General features: G+C 43.7%; 1 protein-coding gene across 2 annotated transcripts in view; it reads left to right on the top strand.

The window, feature by feature from the left end:
• Window positions 1-14,515, top strand: part of USP7 (ubiquitin specific peptidase 7) — a gene marked incomplete in the record, with an annotated part of 508,930 nt that overhangs the window by 103,587 nt on the left and 390,828 nt on the right. For both annotated transcript variants that reach the window (XM_077448850.1, XM_077448849.1), the window contains 1 exon segment: window positions 11,604-11,658. In XM_077448850.1, coding sequence (XP_077304976.1) covers window positions 11,604-11,658 — 55 coding nt within the window.

The raw sequence follows: 14,515 nt of genomic DNA, 5'->3' as shown, positions 1-14,515 counted from the left end.
TAAAAAAGTTTCCCATGGGGCCCAGATTTGCGCTATAGCTTCCCTTTCCTCATGAGGCATAGGGATCAAATTCTCCATGATCCCAATTTTCCTTACTTTGTTTAACCATTGCGAAATTCGCGGTGCCCCCATTTCCTTCCAACAAATGGTTATGCAGCTTTTAGCTGCATTCACCAGATGGCATAACATTGAATTCTTATATCTCTCTAATGGGATATGTGTACATTGTAATAGGAAAAAGGCTGGATCTTCCTCAAGATGATATTCAGTAAACAGTTGAGAGATTTCCCGAACCTCTTCCCAGAACTGTCTAATCACTGGGCAATGCCAAAAAATATGGACAATAGTGCCTCTCTCCTTACCACAGCTCCAACATCTATCTGATGTTTCTGGAGAAAAGGTATGCATTCGTGATGGAGTATAATACCAACGCATTAATACTTTATAATTTAGTTCCTGTATCTTGACGCATCTAGATGATTTCAAAGTCAGATGTAGTATTTTCGAACGTTGAGTCGGGGTAAAGGTTTGTCCGAGATCTCTTTCCCATTTATCCAAACTTACTATGTCATTGTCCTCCAAAGGAGAAATTAACAATGCATATATTTTGGAGATAATATGGGAGAGAGACTCCTTCCTCTCGCAGTACTTTTCAAACTTAGTAAGAGGCCGATCAAAATCCTTAGACGGTCCTAAAGTATCCCAGAAATGTTTAACCTGTAACGCCTGCCAAATGGGTAGTTCATATTGTCCTCCTAATTGCATTAACATTTCTATTGATGGCCATTTTTTAGATCTCAAAAAATGTAATGCCTGAAAACATCCCTTCTCTCTTAAATTTCTAAATATTCCTGGTTCCAGGCCAGGCGGGAATTGAGGATTCCCAAGAATAGGAAATAAAGGCGATTTTACTGTTGAGATTCTGGGAATCCGCACGGCTTTAGCTCCCATCTGGAGCGTAGGTCCTATTAAAGGATGAGCTCTTAATATGGGAGGTACTTGTTGTTCCATTGCAACCCACCTTTTACTGTCTCTATGACAGCACCAATTCACAATTCTACCAAGCTGGGTAGCCTGGTAGTATTTGTATAGGTCCGGTGCAGCAATTCCACCTGCCTCTTTAGGCATAGTTAGTAACTTCCTATTGATCCTAGGGCGCTTACTTGCCCATATAAACTTTGTAAAAATCGTCCGAATTTTACTAAAGAAGGCCAGTGGAATCCGGATTGGTAACTCCTGAAACAGATAAAGAAACTTAGGGACTATATTCATTTTCAAGATATTACTTCTTCCAAACCAGGAGTGTGAAGATTTATTCCACTCATTCAACTTTATACTGATTTCCCTTAATAAGGGTGGGAAATTAAATGCATATGCATCTATTAAATTAGATGGAATCTGTATCCCTAAATAGTTCAACGCTGTAGCTGTCCATTTAAACTTGAAGTTATCCTCTAGATTTTTTTGAGTGGAACCCTCCAGTAATATCCCCATTGCCTCCGACTTACTGTAGTTTATTTTAAAACTAGACAGAGCTCCGTAACGCTCAATTTCCCCTAATAAATTGGGTAATGATATTTGTGGATTAGAAAGTGAGAATAATAAATCATCGGCATATGCTGAAAGTTTATATTCCTGATCTGCTATAGAAATACCTTTTTAATATCGGGGTTCCGTCTAATTCTATTTAACAAAGGTTCTAGTGACAATGCAAATAAGAGGTGACAGGGGACATCCCTGACGCGTCCCATTAGATATTGGGAAGATTTCAGAGTTTATCCCATTAACCTTCACCAATGCTTGTGGCTTTGAGTATATTCCCCCATTGGGTTTTTAAGTAGCAAAATGTCACAATGTTTAATGTAATGTAAAGTCTTTAATAAATGTATTAGAATCATGTTAGAAACATTACATATTTTTTTTCAGTCAGCCAGTGGGTCCAATGAAAAGACGTCACACAGTGAGGATGGGGGAAATCCTTCTCGCTAAGCTATTGTAGTCTAACAGTATGGATGTTTACCTGCAGCCAGAACACAAGGATCATGCCTGCCAGCTATAGCCAGTGGCACCGAGCTAGAAAAACCAGACACGTTGGTTGTGCAGAAGTCAATCTGTAGAGTAGAGGTCGACCGATATGGGTTTTTCTCTGGCCGATGCCGATATTTAGAAATCATGGCGGCCGATAGCCGATATATGATGCCGATTTTTTTTTTGGGCCGATATGTTAGGCCGATTTTTATTTATTTATTTTTAATCCCCCTTGATCTAACACACCTTTCCCATTGGGGCGTTTTTCAGGCGCTTTTGGGCTAAAAATAGCGCCTGTAAAGTGCCTGCAAAATGGCTCCCCTGCAGTCTGTGTGAAAGACAGAGTGCTTTCACACTGAGGCGATGCGCTGGCAGAGTCTTAAAAAAAAGTCCTGCAAGCAGCACGTTTGGAGTGGTGTATACCGCTCCTCCACCCCTCTTGCCCATTGATATGAATGGGCACCACTGCCGAAGCGCATGCAATGCGATTTGGCAGCAGTGCTTCATGGGCGCATTTAACCTCTTCCTTGGTCGCTAGCTGGGTTATATGTGCCCCACTAGCAGCCAAATAGCACCGCTAAAATGATGGTAAAGAGCCGCTAAAACTTGCGTTTTACCATCAACGCTCCAGTGTGAAAGCAGCCTTCATAAGTGATACAGAAAATTTCTTACATTTAAACATTTATTAAACAAAACAAACCTCCAATCAGTTTACTTGTATGTATGATTTAGATAAAAAAAAAAAAAAAACCTATGTATTAAATAAAAAAAGTAGTCAAAACTTTTGGACAAAAAAAAAAGGGCTAACTTTACTGTTTTTATTTTATTTTTAAATAGTGTATTTTTTTCCCAAAAAAATGCATTTGAAAGACCTCTGTGCAAATGCTGTGTGACATAAAATATTGCAACAACCGCTATTTTATTCCCTAGGATCTCTGCTAAAAAATATATATAATTTTTGGGGGGTCTAAGTGATTTTCTGGCAGAAAATACAGGATTTTTACTTGTAAGCAACACGGGTCAGAAAAGATTTAGTCTTTAAATGGTTAAACTGAGAACTTCTACACACAGAGATGACTTCATTCATTGAAGTGTAAACATTGTATCATTTAGTTCTTTTCTTGGCAGTCTGCCCAGAGAGGAGGAAAGTGTTGCTATGATGACTCAGTCAACTTGCACTGACTTCTATACAGAAGTCATTTCAAAGTCCCGCTTTTATCAGCAAAATCGGCCGATGCTGATTATTTAAAAAACGGCAAATATCGGCCGATATATCGGTCGACCTCTACTGTAGAGATACGTCTGAACTACCAGCCTGTCCGTACATGGAATGAAATTTGTGTGGTCTCCGACTGGCTTTAGCCTTATGGAGCTGTTTTCTGAAGGCGATTTATTATACCCTGTTTTTAGTCTCTAGCTTAACTACATGGCATTTGAAATCCATACTTGTAAATTATCTTTTGTCTGCAGTGAGAACAGTCAATGCTACCCCCTCGGGACCTTAAAGCAGAACTCTGGGATAAAAAAAAACAAAGCATTTTAATATAAAGTCAAACCTGAGCTGAGTGTCGGACCACCACCAGAGCCACGTGGGGATTATTAGAAATCACTTGTATGATACAGCGGTGATCGCAGGTATTGTATATGAGAACTCCGATCGCTGATGTTAAACCCTCCTGGTATTATGATCAACAGCACACTGTGCCAATATCAGGGGGAGGCAGACATCCGCAATCGTTGTTCTGATATACTATACCTGACACGGTGGGAGATCCTTGCTGTGTCATACAACTGACTTCTCATAATAGTCCCCGCTCTGCACGGAGATGGGTAGTGAGGGGGGGGGGGTGGTAATAGAGACTCTCTCTCTCACCCATGGGTGGCACAGACCGGGGGCTGAGAGACTCCTTCTGCCCACATTTCTGAAAGAGTAGGGAGAAGGCAAAGGACTACAAGGGAGCATGTCAGACCACTGAGCTTAGGATAGAAGCCAACGGTCTTACAAACAGGATGTCAGCAGGCAATAACTTTTTTCAGCAAGTCCTTCTCAGGTCCATCTTCGGTGCTCCTGGCCCCTCCCTCCTTTTCAGTGCCCCCACAGCAAGCAGCTTGCTATGGGGGCACCTGAGCCAAGCCGCAGCTCTGTGTCCATTCAGACATTCATTTGTTAAGGGGAACCTGATGAATACAGGCTTTTTTTTTATCTTAATGCATTAACCACTTGCCTGCTGGGCACTTTCACCCCCTTTCTGCCCAGGCCAATTTTCAGCTTTCAGTGCTCACATTTTGAATGACAATTAACTCATGCAACACTGTACCCATATGAAATTTGTAATTTTTTTTTTCACACAAATAGAGCTTTCTTTTGGGGGTATTTACTACTGGGTTTTTTTATTTTTTGTGCTATTAAAAAAAAAAAAAAAATTTTTTTTTTTTTGCAAATTTAGTAAGGTTTCTTAAATTTTGGCCAACATTTATATTGCTACGTAATCTTGAAAAGAGCCCAAATCTGTGTATATTTGGTCTGTGTAAAAGTTAGGGTCTGCAAGCTATGGTGCCAATCATTAAAAATTGATCACGCCTGATATACTGAAGGCCTATAGTTTCTTGAGACCCTAAGCCCGCGTTCACCATGGGATGATTTGACATGTCAAATCGCATGCCAAATTGGCAGCTATTGCTAGAAATGGCACTGTCTGATGCGTCGCTGCACAGATTCTTCCTGTACTACTCAAAACTGCCAAAATGGTCAAATTGCCCCCAAAGTCGGACTGCATTGCTGATTTGAAATTGTGAGAGTTCAGCTGAACTCGCACAATTTCAAACCTGCCCTCAATGTCAACATGGGCTAAGGGCCCTTTTACACAGGCTTTCTGATCTGGTCTGCTTTTTAACCACTTCAGTTCCGGACCAATAAACACCTTAAGGACCAGAGGTCTTTTTTTGCAATTTCGCACTGCGCTGCTTTAACTGGTAATTGCGCGGTCATGCAATATTGCACCCAAACGAAATTTGCGTCCTTTTCTTCCCACAAATGGAGCTTTCTTTTGATGGTATTTGATTGCCTCTGCGATTTTTTTTTTTTGCGATATAAATGAAAAAAGAGCGAAAATTTTGAAAAAAAAAGATATTTTCTTCTTTTTGTTATAAGAAAAATCGAATAAACTAAATTTTAGTCATACATTGAGGGCAAAATTTATTCAGCCACATGTCTTTAGTAAAAAAAATGTCAATAAGCGTATATTTTTTGGTTTGCGCAAAAGTTATAGCGTCTACAAACTAGAGTACATTTTCTGGAATTTACACAGCTTTTAATTTATGACTGCCGATCTCATTTCTTGAGGTGCTAAAATGGCAGGGCAGTACAAATCCCCCCCAAATGACCCCATTTTGGAAAGTAGACACCCCAAGGAAATTGCTGATGGGTATGTTGAGCCCATTGAATATTTATTTTTTTTGTCCTAAGGGATTGAATAATGACAAAAAAAAAAAAAAAATTTTTTTTTACAAAAAGTTGTCACTAAATGATATATTGCTCACACATGCCATGGTTATATGTGAAATGACACCCCAAAATACATTCTGCTGCTTCTCCCGAGTACGGGGATACCACATGTGTGGGACTTTTTGGGAGTCTAGTCGCGCACGGCACCCCGAAAACCAATCACCACCTTCAGGATTTCTAAGGGTGCAAATTTTTGATTTAACTCCTCACTACCTATCACAGTTTCGAAGGCCATAAAATGCCAAAATAGCACAAAACCCCCCCAAATGACCCCATTTTGGAAAGTAGACACCCCAAGCTATTTACTGAGAGGCATGTTGAGTCCATGGAATATTTTATATTTTGCCAAAAGTTGCGGGAATATTACAAACTTTTTTTTTTTTTGCACAAAGTTGTCACTAAATGATATATTGCTCACACATGCTATGGGCAGAAGTCAAATTACACCCCAAAATAAATTCTGCTGCTTCTCCCGAGTACGGGGATACCACATGTGGGGGACTTTTTGGGAGCCTAGTTAACTAGCTACCTAGCGACACTAGCGACACTGATGCAGCGTTCAGAAAAATTATCGCTTAGTGACACTGGCAAAAGGGGGTGAAAGGGTTAACTAGCGGAAATCAGGGGGTTAAAAACATTATTGGGTAGTATATCGGGGTACCTAGCGCTATAAAAACCTGGCGGTGAACCTAAAAAAATAACTAGCTACCTAGCGACTGTAGCGACACTAATGCAGCGATCAGAAAAACGATCGCTTAGTGACACTGGCAAAAGGGGGTGAAAGGGCTAACTAGCGGCAATCAGGGGGTTAAAAACATTATTGGGTAGTATATCGGGGTACCTAGCGATATAAAAACCTGGCGGTGAACCTAAAAAAATAACTAGCTACCTAGCGACACATGCAGCGATCAGAAAAATGATTGCTTAGTGACACTGGCAAAAGGGGGTGAAAGGGTTAACTAGCGGCAATCAGGGGGTTAAAAACATTATTGGGTAGTATATCGGGGTACCTAGCGCTATAAAAACCTGGCGGTGAACCTAAAAAAATAACTAGCTACCTAGCGACTGTAGCGACACTAATGCAGCGATCAGAAAAACGATCGCTTAGTGACACTGGCAAAAGGGGGTGAAAGGGTTAACTAGCGGCAATCAGGGGGTTAAAAACATTATTGGGTAGTATATCGGGGTACCTAGCGATATAAAAACCTGGCGGTGAACCTAAAAAAATAACTAGCTACCTAGCGACACATGCAGCGATCAGAAAAATGATCGCTTAGTGACACTGGCAAAAGGGGGTGAAAGGGTTAACTCTAGGGGCAATCAGGGGGTTAAATCTTTATTGGGGGGTGATAGGGGGCTACCCTGGACCTAACACTAACTGTCCTGACAGTTTTTACTGTCACAACTGACACTGAATGCATTGATCAGTAAAGAAATGATCAATGCAATCAGTGACACTGTGACTGGGGGGGGAGGGGGGGCGGGGGGGGATCGGGGGGCGATCGGGGGGGGGGATCGGGGGGGGTTTGTGTGCCTGTGTGTACCTACATGTCAGTGTAGTGTTCGTGCAGACTTACTTTTACTCTTCTCCTCGTAGTCCGGTCAAAAAGACCGCCCCGAGGAGAATGACATCACTTCCTCCTTCCTGTGTAAACAATACACAGGGGAGGAAGCTTCTCATTGGCCAGGAGCGATCCAGAGGGGGTGGCCGAAAACGAACGGCCATCCCCTCATCACGGAGCGCTCCTGGACCGAATCGGACCGCCGTAACCAGCGGGAGGGGGTCCGATGGGACCCCCCACCCGCTGGAAGGCAATCACGTAGATGTACGTGATTCTGCCTGCCTGTGCCATTGTGCTGACGTACAATGGCAATACGGCGGTCCTGAAGTGGTTAAGTTTTTTTTTTTTTTTTTTTTTTTTTTTTTTTTCAGGCTGACCTGATTGGAGTCTCCATTCACTCCTATGGAGTGACGGAAGTCAGCAGTGATATGTCCGCTAACACCCACTGCTATTAGATCCCGATCCTGTCTGAAATCCAGGCAGATCGTGACCCTATTTTCCATCCATCGATTGGATGAAAACGGACAGGCGGTCTATTTTCATTCGATCTCCACTCTTCTCTGCGGAAGACTGACAGTTCAGTCTATTAACAGTGGTTGGAGACTGACCTGTCCACCTGCCTTCTCAGTGAAGTTTGCCAGGAAGACCGCCCATGTAAGAGGACCCTTACAAGCCAGAAAAGTACAAATACCCCCCAAATAACCCATTTTTGGAAAGTAGACATTCCAAGGCATTCAGTAAGTCGTGAGGTGTGTGTTTTTTTTATTTTATTTATTTATTTTTTTAAGCTGTGATCCCCTCATTGCAAAATGAATATTCTGTAAAAAAAAAAAAAAAATTATTATAATTTTTTTTTTATGTCATACCAGGTTATTTCTCTCTCACACAGCATATGCGTACTTGCAACTCCACCCCAAAACACTTTCTGCAACTCCTTCCTGAGTTTGGCGATACCACATGTGAGACTTTCACAGCCTAGCTACATATAGAGGCCCAACATGCAGGGAGCGCCCTCAGGTGTTTCTAAACTCCAGTCCTCAAGGTGCCCCAACAGGTCATGTTTTCAGGATTTCCCCCAGATAAAACTGCTGAGATAATTACTAAGGCAGTGAAACTGATCAAATCGACTGTGCAAAATGGAAAACCTGAATGACCTATTGAGGTGCCCTGAGGACCTGAGTTTAGAGATGCTGATCTAGGGACTTAAATTACACATCTAATATGACGGCCTATCACACTTTTGAAGGCCCTGGAGCACCAGGACAATGGTAATTTCCCCAAAGTGGCTTGAAGCATTTGCTCATTAAAATTCCCCCCCGCCCCCCCCCCCCCCCCCATGTGAACATATTATTCTTGAACGCATGTTGGCTTTTGAATGGGACCTAGTCTGTGAACCTCAACTGTGATGCCATTATGGATGGTGGACAACATGTATACATTCCTGCTGTCCTTCCACCACAAGGCCAGAACTTCGTTGATTCTCAGTTGTTTTCTTCCCTTTGCAATTTTATGTTTGAATAAAGATTGTGGGAAACCCTTCCTGTGCCAGGGTTTTTGCAAGGTGTAGGTGTTTGAAAAGTGGCAGGCTGATATCATGGTTATCCAGGTATGTGGTAACCTTTTTGCAGCAGTGGGTATGCCAGGTCCCATACAATTTTTCTGGCTGTGCCCATGTAGACTGGGCACTCGGGTGGCTGGAGCTGGGAATCTCTAACTTTATATATGCGTAAAGATATCCCATGGCTTTCATATAGCTTGTAAAATTTGACCCTGTATTTTGGCTTTTTTTGCTAGGAATATATTTTTATTCCTAGCCGGTGTTCTGACATATAGCGTCTGGCCATCTAAAAGTGTCCTCTGCGCAGCGCTTGCGCAGTACGTAGCAGGAGGATATTCGGAAAATCTCCAAAGATGAACGGCGCCTGTGCCGTGAGTCGAGGTGCAAGCCCCACCATCCAAGTGGACATAGGGCTGCACATATTAGAGGGCCCCTCGCGGGCTCACTTCGCTCGCCACACTTGGGGCACGGCCTCACTGTGCTCGGATCTTTTTTTATTCTAACTCTGTCCACTTGGATGGTGGGGCTACAATCTGGACTCACAGCGCAGGCGCCGTTCATCTTTGGCTTTTTTCAGAATGTAGTTGTCCTGTGTACTGCGCATACGTAGTACACAGTGGACACTATCCGATGGGGGACATTATGCGATAGGACACCGGCCTGTAAAGTGTATTAGTGACTCAGCCACACACACCTTCTGATCAGGGACATAAAGGTCTGCAAATCTTTGGGGGGGAAAAATTTGGGCGAATTTTACATAATGCCATAATTTGGATGATTTCAGTGAGGGTACTGGGTGTTGTCGATATGAAGGGATTGCATAATCGTCTCATATCGAGATCTGGGCATTACTGCAAGATAAATGGGCATTTGGGGATGGGGTTAGTGGACCAGTAGGCATGGCTTTTTTTTTTTTTTTTTTTTTTTTTTTTTTTTATGTAAGCCCCATGTTTGTTGAGGCCTATAAACAATTTGAACTCCTACGAAGTTGGAGCTCTACACTCAAACAAACATACGGCCATAGGATCATTGGTTTTTTTTTTGCTTGGCATATAGATTGGTGTGGTCTAAAAAAAATTGCAGCAAATTGTCAGGCAATAATATTCAATATAAAAAAAAAAAAAAAAATCTAGATTAAAGAAATTCTCTGTATTGGCCTGCACACCTGGCTGAGTGGTGAAAGGGGCAATGCTTGCTAATCCTGAGTTGGAAGACAGCCATATTGGGTTGGCAAGAGCACCTGGGAGGTATGTATTGGCCCTGACTCTTGGGGGATGTCGCACTTCAGTGCTGATAGTTGGGATTTAAAACTTCTGTGCTGGTACTTAGGGGTGATACTGTGGTGAAGGACCTGGGTGTTTGAGCCTAGGGTTGCTCCCTGGTGGCAGTGCAGGTACTGAGCCTGGGCTTTTGATCATGGTGTCTTTCTGGCAGCTGTGCCCTTTTAGGAGGGACCCATTCTTCCTCTGACTCGTTCGCAGATCCACTGCTATCAATTGGTTCAAATTCTGAATGGTATTCCCCACTGCTCTCATCAGTCATGGAGAGGATCTGAAATGCCTCACTGCTGTAAACTTTTTTGGACATGCTGCTGATGGTGGCTGTGTGATGGGTAAGTGATGACTGACTAGTCACTGGGGGGGGGGGGGGGGGGGGGGGGATTTGTTTGACAGTAACAGTGCTGTGCACTGAAGACTGTACACTGATGGGCGACATGACAGGTTCTCTTGTGTGGTGCTTGGTGCAGTACACTGACAATTGCAGATAGTTAACGCGCTGATCCCATTCGCTTCTCTCCTCACGCTCGAAATGTGTGGGAGAGGTGAGTCCGTAACAGCCAGTTACCAGTCTTTTTACGTTTTTGATGGGCTGTGAATAAGTTACGGCTGATCACATGGTAAACAGCCATGGTCTTTGGCTGTTTACCACTGTCAGTGACGAACTGTGTTCTCCAGAACATGCCGTCGCCGGCATCCCCATGCAATGTGCTCCTGATCACAATTATACACGGTTTACAAAGGGACCGTCATCTGGCTGTGAATGGAGCACAGCCGATTATGGGGTAAACGGCCATACTCAATGACTGTTTTAACCCTGTTGGGGAGACGCCGCCACTGACAGTGTCGGGCTGTGTGCGCCTGATCGCACACATTCCCTGTTTTGAATGGGCCAACGTCATGTGTCAGCCCAGAACAAAAGCCGCACCGCTCCTGTCATTGGACGGTGGTCAGGCGGAAAGTAGTTAAGATAAAAAAAAACATGCCTTTTACAATCGAATGAGTCATCTTTCCTTGGTTATGAGAGAAGTGTATGTGTGTGTGCAAATTATTTTTCCCCAATATTTCTGACAGCATGTGTTTATGAAGAATTAAGTAATGCTCATGAATGTGCCAATAGCATTTAGACTATTCAGACTATTGAGGGTATTTCACCTGTTCACTCAAAACACGTGAGGCTGGCCTACGTTCTTAAATGCATTAAAACTAGCAACAGTGCATTGTATACAAACGAGCAGCGAGCTTGGATGGTAAAAACGTCAGTTTCGATGTCCTGTGTCTAACGCGTATCGTCACTGTCACGTGACTTTCAGAGAGAGCCTCTCCTATGTTTCTCTTTTACCTGCTTGTAAGGTAATAAGGTAGTACACCTGCGGTTGACATTTGTCACTGAAGATTCACCTATAGTCACTGTGTCGCCCTACTGATGCTACCCCACATTCTGCACCTTGCACTTTAATACTAAGAGTGGATGAGCTTCCAAGAGTTCAGTTTGCAGGGGGTTTCTGCTGATGTCTTGCAGAAATGTAGTCAGCGGCACGTGCAGATGATCATAGTGTCTTAATATGCAGAGCTAAATTTTCTTTTCTACATCTCTCTGCATTGTTGGCAACTACAGTGTACTGGCTCTGTATTTCTGTATCTCTATGCTAATTTTTATTTTTTTGTTACAGTTGGGAGACCTTGGACAGCTTCATGCAACATGATGTCCAGGAATTGTGCAGAGTGGTAAGTTTTTTTTAGATGTCACAGGTGTACAATTATTTATTTTTGTCAATTTTGAACTATATCGGTAGTGTTTTTTACTTGTATTTCACCAGGTGTGGTTTCTCCCTGATGCTTCTTTCCTCTATTGGCATGAGTCACTTCTGAGAGGATTTCCCAATACGAGATCATTTTGTGTTTGAGGCGAGAGCTCAGCAGATATCTTGTCTATTCAGAACAGTTATTCTGCTCTGTGGAGGGGGGTGTGTGTGTGTGTGTGTGTGTGTGTGTTCCTGCCTTTCCTCAAATCGGCTCTCGATGCAGTCTCTCCGCCCTTACCTATGTGCTGGAGACAGATTAAGAAACTTTTTTTTATAACAGATCTGCACTTTGGAAGACAGATATACAAATAAAGCTTTTTGTAGAATGCTTTATTTCATCTATCATCTGAGGCTGTTCACTTTACTGGGTAAGTATGAGGGTTTACCATCATTTTAGGTGTTAAGCTGGTGTTAAGCTTTATCACAGTGATTTAAGGTGGTAATTCGCTAAGTTATTTAATAAACAGCGTTAAAGTGATTGTAGAGGCTTGTTTTTTATTTTTTTTACAAACGTGTACTGACCTCCACTGTGCACCTCGTTTATGCACAGTGACCCCAATCCCCTACTTCTGGGGTCCACCTTGTGGACGCGCTCCCGAATCTAGCATTTGCATCCATAGACACTTATGCCAGATTCGGCCCCACCCCCCTGCGTGCGCGTCATTTGATTTCACTGCAGCAGGAGCCAATGGCTGCGCTCAAATTAAGAGCCAGGAACTCATGGAGGGACAGCAAGTCTTCGCTGACAGAAATACGGGGCACAGGTAAATAAAACGGGGGGGGGGGGGGGCAAGGTGTGTGTGACTGACAGTGCATTAAGGTGAAAAAAACAGGGTTTAAGGTAGGAGCCAAATCTCTTCACTTTACTGTGTTGTCTCTGGTATAACTATGTTGGTATACAAATGTACCTGTTTAATAAACGAAGTTCTAAAAAGTCCTAACACCAGTGTATACTTGGTGTTAAATATCCTGGAGATTTGAAGTCAGAGCAGGTGTTGAAGCCTTTTTTTTAACTGTAGAATAACTTTCACTGCTCAGTGTGGTCAATAAGTGCTTCAGGACATAACTATTAGAGCCGGTTCACACGGGCGACTCAGATGCGACTTCAGGTCGCCCCTAGTCGCCTTAAGTCACGCTACATGTAAAAATCAATGTAAGTGAATGAGAGCAGTCTTAACCTCCTTAGCGGTAATCCCGAGTCTGGCTCGGGTTGGGAATTTCATTACAATAGCGGTAACCCCGAGCCAGACTCGGGCTTGCACCGCTCGATGCAGGGGAGGACACAGGTAACGTCACTTACCTTGTCCCCTGGATCCAGCGATGTCCGCCGCACTGTGTGATCGAGCCGTCCTGCGCTCGATTCACAGTGCCGAATGCCGCCGAGCTCCGTTCCCTGCGACGTTACGACGTACGGGAGCGGAGAACGGCGGCAAATTCAAAAATGTAAAAAGACACAACACACACAGTACTGTAATCTTACAGATTACAGTGCTGTAGTAAAAAATACACACCCCCTTTGTCCCTAGTGGTTTGTGCAATGCCCTGCATGCACTTTTATATTATAAATACTGTTTTTTACTGCTTGTAATTTGGAGATTGTCCATAGCAACCAAAACATGTCCCTTTTTCATTTTTTTTTTGGATTTGATTACATTATTGAATAATTTTTATTATTCTTTATTATATTATAAACTTTATCATACCCGGGATGTCCGCTAGACTCTGGTTTGAAGAGATTTCAGAGCGTTATTCCTAAGAATTACAGGACTACAAAATAAAAGCCAGATTTCCATGCAAAATAATTGTACCGCTTTCAGCACCTTATTCCAGACTGAATCATACCGCCAGGGAGGTTAATGCACACTACTGAAGTCGCTCCGACTTCAGAAAAGGTTCCTGTACTACTTCTATCTGACTTGTAGGCGACTGGGACCCATTGATTTCAATGAAGGTCGCCTCCAAGTCGGATCTCCGTCTATACGGTGGCGACTCTCACAGAATTATCAGCTCTCAAGGGCGACTTATATAAGGACATCATCCGGTGATGTCCCTATATAAGTCGCCGTGTGTCCTGTCATTGGGACCAGAGGCAGCGACGAGGCAACATCTCCAGAAGAGAACAGAAGACAGCGGCATCGGCGACAGAAGACCGGGCCACCACGAGTAAAAGAGCTAGAAGAAGGTGCGGTGGCCCGGCAAGAAGAACCGAAGAAGGGGACAAGACCCCCGAAGTCGGAAGAAGAGGGCGGCGAAGAAGAAAACCGGGCTCCTCCGCTAGTAAAAGCTAGCAAAAGAGCAGAAGATAGCTGAGGAGTTCGGGGAGAAGACCCCCGAAAACTGAAGACCCCTAGAGTTGTGCAAAAAACTATTTTAACCCGTGTGTGTGTGTGTGTGTGTGTGTTTTTTTTTTTTTTTTTTTCACAGGTGAATGGGTAGGGGTACATTGTACCCCATACTTATTCACATAGGGTGGGGGGGCTGGGATCCGGGGGCCCCCTTATTAAAGGGGGTTCACGGAATCTCATAAGCCCCCCGCCCGCAGACCTAGACAACCAACGGCCAGGGTTATCGGGAAGAGGCCCTTGTCCTCATCAACATGGGGACAAGGTGCTTTGGGGTGGGGGGCCGGGCGCCCCCCTTCCCGAAGGCACCCCCCATGTTGAGGGCACGCGGCCTGGTATGGCTCAGGAGGGGGGGGGGGTGCTTGCTCGTCCCCACCCCCTTTCCTGGCTGGCCAGGTAGCGTGCTCGGATAAGGCTCTGGTATGGATCTGGGGGGGG

This window comes from Lithobates pipiens, unplaced genomic scaffold, assembly GCF_037356315.1.
Source record: "Lithobates pipiens isolate NorthernLeopardFrog02 unplaced genomic scaffold, aLitPip1_a1.2 Scaffold_22, whole genome shotgun sequence".
In the NCBI taxonomy this organism is placed as follows: domain Eukaryota; kingdom Metazoa; phylum Chordata; class Amphibia; order Anura; family Ranidae; genus Lithobates; species Lithobates pipiens.
Note: the sequence above shows the minus strand (reverse complement) of the source record. Positions and strands in the feature narration are given on the sequence as shown.